General features: G+C 51.0%; 1 protein-coding gene across 1 annotated transcript; it reads right to left on the reverse strand.

Moving 5' to 3' along the window:
- Nucleotides 1-6,686: 6,686 nt before the first annotated feature.
- On the reverse strand, nucleotides 6,687-7,088 carry LOC119379098 (uncharacterized). Its single transcript, XM_037648280.1, has one exon. It carries the CDS (start codon nucleotides 7,086-7,088, stop codon nucleotides 6,687-6,689), a length of 402 nt encoding a protein of 133 aa, XP_037504208.1.
- Nucleotides 7,089-7,996: the final 908 nt, after the last annotated feature.

Here is a 7,996-nt window from a genome sequence, read left to right on the forward strand (position 1 = left end):
CGAGGTCGCTAGTTCGTCGTCTTGCATTGCAGTTAGGTCGTGGCGTCGGGTCACGGCTACGTCGGTTTGTTCCGCTGCTTCCCCGTTGCGTTGTCAGGTCCACTTCGGTCCGGGAGGCTTCGTCGTCAGGGCTCTGTCTGGTTCGCGTCGGGTCTTCAAGGTTTCGTCGTGGCGGTCGTCGTCGGCGGCGGAGGATCTTCGATGTTTCCGTCGTACAGCAACCGCACCTCCATTCGGTTGCTGCCCTTAGTTTTCCGGATACGGGCTAGGCGACCGCCCCGGAACGGGCCAGTGTACTGGCGGCGTTGGGAGAGGCGTAGCGGCCTGGCGACGGCGATCGGGAAGGTCCTCGGGGGGTCCATGCGCTCCTGCCAGATAGTCGGCGATGTTCACGTGTCGTTCCACCTGCTGTGGACGCGGCGCGGTCGATGGCGAACCCACGCAGTCCCATCCGTCGATACTGGCAGCGGCGGTAGGTGTGGCCAGCTTCTCCGCAGTGGTAGCAGAGTGGACGATGGTCGGGGGCGCGCCAAACGTCGGTCTTCCTCGGCGTGTATCGCTGGCCGGTTGGCGGGCGGTATTGGCGTCGGTGGTGGCGGCGGTGGTGCCTGGCGGCGGAACTGCTGGGGCGGCGCGGCGTCATGACGCGGGCGAGGAGGGGGGGCGTTGCGTCGGGCTGCAGCAGCATAACTCATTGCTTGAAAAGCTGCGGCGGTGCCGGCTGAGGAACACCCAGTGACTCTTTGATTTCCCCTCGCGGACAATGTCTGCGATGGAATCCACTTGAGGCTGCGGCGAAGGTAACAGCTTGCGCAACTCCTCCCGCACGATCGCTCGGATGGTTTCGCGCAAGTCGTCGGTGGCTAGTGAGTGCACTTCGGAATAGGTTGCAGACAGCGGAGAGCGGTTGTACTGTTTCGTCCGCATGTCCAATGTCTTTCAATAGTCGTAGCCATCGGTGAGGAATTCGGCGACCGTCGTGGCGGGTTGCGGACAGTCCCGCGAAAAGTTCTTGTTTGACACCCCGCATGAGCAGGCGAACTTTTTGTCTTCCGCCATCGCAGCGTCGACCCTGACGGAAAAGTCGAGTCATCCCTTCCGTGAAGATGGTGACGTTTTCGTTTGGCAGCTGCAACCCGGGTCTCCAGCAAAGCAGCGGCCTTTTCCTTGCGGACGATGCTCGCGAAGGTATTGAGGAACGTCGTCCGAAAGAGGTCCCAGGATTGAAGGTTCGATTCATGGTTCTCGAACCACGTCTTCGCGGCGTCTTCTAAGTAGAAGTAGACGTGGCGCAGCTTCTCTTCAGTGTCCCCAGTGGTTGAAGGCGGCGACTCGCTCGTACGTCGCCAGCCAGCTCTCCGGGTCTTCAAAAGACGATCCACGGAAAGTTGGTGGCTCCCTTGGCTGTTGCATTACTACCGTTGTAGGTGGCAGTTGGTCTGTCATCGTCTCGGCGGTAGATGTGACGGTCTTCGGCTGCCTGGCGTTTTCGGGAAGGAGCCCGTACTCTGGTTGTAGTCCCTTCTGCCGGCCGGCTGGTTCGAGGATCCGGGTTGACCTTAGAGTCGTCTTCTTCGCGGCTTGGGCTTGGGTCAGCGCTCCGCGGTGGCGTCCGGATCATGAAGCAGCACCTCCACCAGATGTCACGTGGTCGTGACGTCGACGAAGACAGCAGTCGGCGTTTGCAGAATGAAACTGTTTATTTGGGCCGAACTTGTGGCCGGGAAAATGAGAACTAGAACTACAGCAATACACGCTGTACAATGATAGCGGCGAACAGGGCGTCGTCCGTCGATCAACTGACAAGCGGTCACGCGCGTCGGCTTTTATACAGGCGCTATCGAACTTTCCAGCAATATCGCTGGTGGCGGCGTTATCTCTAGACAAAGCTGGAACATTCGCGTGCGGGGCGCAATCTTAACAAACCGATCTACTACAATCGTGACGCTTCTAGAACACCACTTCGCGGACGGCGTCGAGCGTTGATAACCGTCCCTGCCGGTCAAACCCGAATACACCAAAACAAGACAAGAAGTGGGCGTGGCAATATGTCCTTGAACCATAGGCGTATCTACCGGGGGGAGGGGGGGGGGTAAATGGGGCGCTAGCCCCCCCCCCCCCCCCCGAGATAAGTCAGGGGGGCTGAGCCCCCCCACTTTTGACAGTGGTAATTGTCAGCTGTAGACTGGGAAACTAACAAGTGAGGCAAAGTTTTACTTGAACGCAGCAATCACGTAATTATATAATAAAACTTGTCCTACGATTCTGCTGTGAAGACCGTCCTCCGTGTCTCATGACCACGCACTGTATGGCTCTCTGCGGTGCGGGCTGCCTAATACAACGCTTTCGCGCTTTGCTCCAGCATTGCAGAGGAAGCTACCGCTCAGCAGGGGCTCTATAACATTAGAGCAATCTGTCATGATTTTTTGTTCTGCCTGGCCTGAGATTTACGTAATCGACGACGCAAATACGGGCGGGAACCAGTAAACGTTTTATAGGCCGAACAAACGCTCTTCCTGTTTCAGGCAATTTAGTTTCTTTCTTTGAAAACGAATATAGCATCGCCGCTGCTCTATATCCAAGCTGCCGTGAGTTGATGAGTGTTCAGAAGTGTCGAGTGTTTTAGTTGTGCCGAGCCAGGAGGTCTAAAAAAGGTTCCCGCTTTAGTCTCCGATTAAACTGCTTCACCTTGCTTTCATATGGCAGCCTACAGCGATCGCGGCGGCTTGTAACAAAGCGGTTAATAAGGTAGTTGACTCGAGCACATTCGGAAGCCCAGCTTTCAAGTTCGCCCCGTAACTTGATCTACCTGACCAGCAGGGCCGTAACTAAGGGGGGGTTGAGGGGGTTCTGACACCCCCCGAAATTTTTTCATGCTTTAACTTTTCGGGCGGCACTAAAATACTTTCACGCCTTCACAGCGACCACTAGTTGCCAAAGTTAACCGTTCTATACACACAAACACCCCCGAAAAATATTCCTGGGTACGGCCCTGCTGACCAGGGAGATGATCAGTGTCCATGGTTTTCTGGACTAAGAAGACCTGCAAAGGCTTGTGTCTGTTCCTAATAATGTTCATTTCTCTCTTTCCCTTTCTCTCAGCAAGGATGAGTCCACAGAGTATTATACGCGCACAAACAGCTCAACATCGCTTTACTACAACTGAATGTATCTATTATACGCATATGAATCCGTCTCACCAGCTGCTATAAGTAGCCACTGACAATGTGATTTGAGGGCAGCCTTCTTGAATTGCGTTCCAAATGACACACTGTCCGGCTATACCAAAAAAATTGTTATTGTTCAGCCTAGTAATGCGCTGCTTATTGTGCACACTTCATTTTAACGCCGTGAGTTCTCGCAGACTTGTGACGTCGCGTAACAAGGAGGCGATTTTATGGCACACCGAAAAATTTTGACGAATAGCGAAGAACCAATGTTCAACAACATGCCGCATTGATTTTTTTTTTTTTTTTACGTAGTCGTGCATTAGTCGTCATTGCGCGACGGATCACTTACGCGTCATTTGTTGCATCGTTGTACGAGCAGGTGCTGTGAGCATGAACCAGAAAATTTCGACCAATCATTAACGGCCAACGACGTATACGGAAGGAAACAATGCGGGGTCGTTTAACGTTATAATCGCCTACATCTTTTCAAAGAAAATTTGAGCTTACACAGTTTACGTAGGCGTATTTAGTTGGAGGGGCCCGAGGGGAGGAGTAAAGGGCCACTTCCCCTCTTTTCCCGCCGCCCAAGCCATGAAAAGTAGGGGGGCAAGGAACAACACCTAGTATATAAATTTGTAGTCATTCATAATCTTGTATATAAAACTAACTGAATGTAGTTCCCATGAATATTAATCGACTGAACTTGGCTTCTTCTTCGGAAAGACTCTTACAGTGAAAAAATTGGCAGTCGGCTTATTCTGAAGACTTCTGCAAACTACCTTGATTTGTCAGCCACATGCTTTGTTTAATGAGTGAGAATTTAAGGTATTAGAGTCATAGCAGGTTGTTCATACTCATCGTATTTATAGCGCCAAATTGAGGCTGCCAAGTTTGCAGATGGAATGTTCAGATGAAAAACAAGTTAAATGTGGCTGTACTTTTTAAAATTGACGATACTTCTTCCAGAATGTTATTAGGCACAGCCTGAGTTGTGACCAAGCCTGCGTAATCTGTTTGTGCAGCTCTTCCTTAATTTCAGATAGCAGCTTTGAAAAGTATTTATCTCTCTGTATAAAAAAATCACGTCGAAAATCATGTCAAATTGAGAGCAAATGTATCTCTCTCTCCCTATATATATATATATATATATATATATATATATATATATATATATATATATATATATATATATATATATATATATATATGTGTGTGTGTGTGTGTGTGTGTGTGTGTGTGTGTGTGTGTGTGTGTGTGTGTGTGTGTGTGTGTGTGTATTTATTTATTTATTTATTTATTTATTTATTTATATGATATATATACATATAGAATAAATAATTATGTACGGCCGACAGAGTGAGCGACACTAGCCCCCCTACTCGCGAATAAGTTCGTACGCCACTGCCTTGAACTTATCCTTATATGCAGGTTCATGAACTTTCGCAGCATCGTACAAAGGGCATCAAAAGATATTCCCGCCGGTCTCAAGCTCCAGGCCGCGTTCAGCGTCTGCGCGACGTCTGCCAGTGGATTAGACGAGTCTTCCAAGTACATACTCAGGGACTTCATGAAAAAGCGCAAGATTCCATGGCCCCATGATACGATTCCGGAAGCAAATCAGCGAGACCTTCTCGACTTCGCACTCGGATCTTTGGTTTGATGCACAACCGCTATACACACACCGAAGGGTGCCACAGATTCCAGCCACTTTTGATAGCCTCGACGGTCAACAGGGCACGCAGCTACCTCAGAGGCGCCATTCCAAGGGATCTACAGGAACACTATTTTACGTGTCATTTGTATAAACCGACAAGAAAAAGGAACACGTAGTGAGCGAGATTACCAGTATCACCAGCATCGAGTTTGATATCGTCTCTAGCCACAATTCGCCACCGAGGAGATGCTGACGGTAGAAGCTCACTTTAACAGGGTCAGGCAAGTAACCATGATGAAGATCGCCAGACTCTGGTGGGGCTACAAACTGCCCAAGTGCATGTGGACCGTGAAGCTACAAGAGGTGAAGGTGCTTCTGTGGTCACCCGCCGAACGTCATGGCTGCACAAGTAGTACTCTCGCATATGTGCGCACACTTCGCGTTCAAAATGAGCACCACGATTTAGTTTGCACGGAACACCCATGAGAGTTTGCGCGCGTTGCCCTTGATCCGACGTGCGGTCCGGGCAGATAAGTGTGGTCGAGTCACTCGAGTGTCATTTTGTGCTCTCTATCTCATGGCAGAAAAAAATTTCGGGGGGGGGGGGGGGGGGGGGAGGGCACGGGCCCGGTGTGCCATCCCCTGGCTACGCCTCTGACCCTAGCGATAATGTACAGGGGACTCATATTCCCGTACGTGCGTGTGTTGGTACGAATCCTGGACAACGTCGCGCTGCCCCACAGGGAGACGTGGTACTTTCGTGGGCGTCGTTCAGCTGCAATTAAAAGGCGCTACCAGAGCCGGCTCTTGCCTTGTCTCCCGGCTTCTCGTTGCCGTTCCTGAAGATGCCGGCGCTCGAGGTGGCTTCGCAGCCTTCGAGCGAGCCTCGAGCAGCTCTGCTAATGGCGGGAACCAGTGGCGCACCACGGATAGAGTCTGGTACACTCTACCCCGGTCCACGGACGCGTTCACCGAGCAGAGGGTGTTCTTCATGACCGCCTCCTTCACGCTGTGCAGCGAGCACTACTAGCGGCCTTGCTGCGTGGAGGCCGCAAGAAGGCTTTTGCGCATTTCCCTCCGTTCGCAGAGACGTTGGCCTGTAGGCCCTGCTCAGCTAAGGACCCGCCAAAATGCCCATTTTTTTTACTGAACATTTCAGTTGACAGCGCTTAGCACTGGAACATGCCTTGCGCCCGAAGCAGACTGACACACCTGTGGCTATGGACAGCGACACCACGCTATTCTGTTTCTTCTTTTTCTTCCTACTCTCTGTGTTACACCATTGATCACCAACGAAGATTCATTTTGTTGGATATGAATCTAATTCAGTTATTCCGTTAATCAACTGAATAAATTTAGGTATGCAATACAACGCACTGGAAACATGAAAGCCTCATGTAGTTAATCATTATTATTAGACGTGTTGGCGGTACAGCACGTCGTGAAAATGGGAAGTAAACAGCTCTTGGAATGCAACATCAGTGGTCCTCGGTCGCCATTGTCGTCAAGAACCTGCATAGCCATAACCTTCCACTTTAAACAATGAAGGGGGAGGTCCGACTGAGTGAAGGTATGGGGCAGACTTTGCGCCCCCTCAGATGATTAGGGGGGCGCCCCTCCCCCCCCCCCCCGGCCCCCCTCGTGCGCACGCCTACGATTTCGAGCCTGCACCATCCCATTCGAGCAGTGGTGCAAAAGTTATCTAATTCTCAACTAGCTCGCGTACAAGTACCCACGCTTCGTTGTGAACGTCCAACTGGTGCACGACCGGCCAATGTTGGTGGGAAAAGTGCGGCATAAAAGCCATTAATAGACGCACGCAACACCTTGCATGGTGATGCACACAGTATGTGCAACCTTTATTAGGATTCCTCTTCGGGCGTCTCGTGCAGCTGTTTCACCACAATAAGGGTGAAAGTACGGCCTGGTGTGACGATGATCTCGTGGTTCTCGTTCGTCACCTTGAAGTAGTTGGGCCGATCCCTGCGACCGGTTCCCAACGTGTTCCTGGTCTCGCTGCAGAGGCCGACGGCCATCATGGCGTAGCGATTGGTCTCTCCGCGGTCCGGTAGGGTGGATTTGATGACCGCGCCATCCGACAGAGTAGCGATGACTCCCACGACGCCGCGGTTCCGGTGGAGATTCGCGAACACTTCATTCACCTCGTCGACCGGAGTTCTGAAGCCAGTATCGTCGAAGAGCCGCGATCTGAATTCCCCACGGCGGGGTGGGGCCAAGCCGCCCCGGCGACGTCGCGAGTTCATGGTAGACAGTCGAAGCTGCTTCGAGGACAACTGACGGGTAGCTGTGGGCAATCTGGACAAGCTCTGATGAGCTGCTGTCACTAGGCCTCTAGAACGTCTCTAGAACAGCACGCGATTGTGGCGCTTCGAAGCAATGACAATGCGTATGGACCGACACACTCGTGCTGCACGTGGAGGTAGAGCAGACCGTCTTTTGGTTGTGAAATAGTATGCTCACTGCGGGCGCTAACTGAGAATAGAACAGCATAAAGATGATAAATTAAAGTAAGTTTATATAAATTAAAATTAATTTGGACACGATATTTAATAGGCTTTGCCAACAGATTTACCAAAAAGAAAAAAGAAAAAGGTGCGCGAGCATATCCAGCTGGAATGTCCGTGTCTCACAGCGTCGTCTGCTACACTTCTGGCCGGCGATCACATTTTGTTGTCTGAACTGCCATTGTCTTCTACAGATGACTTCGGTGATTACATATTGTTCAGCGAGTTCCTTATGCCCGCGATGCGAGAAACGTACTACGTTAGCGTCAGACGTACCGATTTTATTATACACCTGTTCTGAGTTCTGTTCTGAGCACGCCTCTTTAAACCACAGATTTTGTTAAAAATGAAGGGAAGCTGTAGCATTTTACTTTCGCATCCATAACGCGGCGGCTGATCGCACAAATATTGCAAAGCTACGACACTGCGAGAAAAACAAAAGGACGCCACCACTTAACAGTATTAAAGTTTCAGTAGCGTTCGGGCGTGCAATCTAAGACCCAAGAATCCATCAAGCTTTGTTTCCCAACCCCCGTGCTGCCTGCTTACCAAATTGAGCTTTTCCTAAGAAGAAATAACGAACCAGGCGGGGTTGACGAAATGTTGTCGAAAGACGCATCTGGTTGAGAGTCTTTGGTGCCCCGAAT

This window comes from Rhipicephalus sanguineus, chromosome 1 (genome assembly GCF_013339695.2).
Source record: "Rhipicephalus sanguineus isolate Rsan-2018 chromosome 1, BIME_Rsan_1.4, whole genome shotgun sequence".
NCBI classification, from domain to species: Eukaryota; Metazoa; Arthropoda; class Arachnida; order Ixodida; family Ixodidae; genus Rhipicephalus; species Rhipicephalus sanguineus.

Excerpts from the sequence above, each read along its gene's own strand:
- LOC119379098 (XM_037648280.1), bottom strand. The coding sequence starts at position 7,088 with ATGAACTCGCGACGTCGCCGGGGCGGCTTGGCCCCACCCCGCCGTGGG.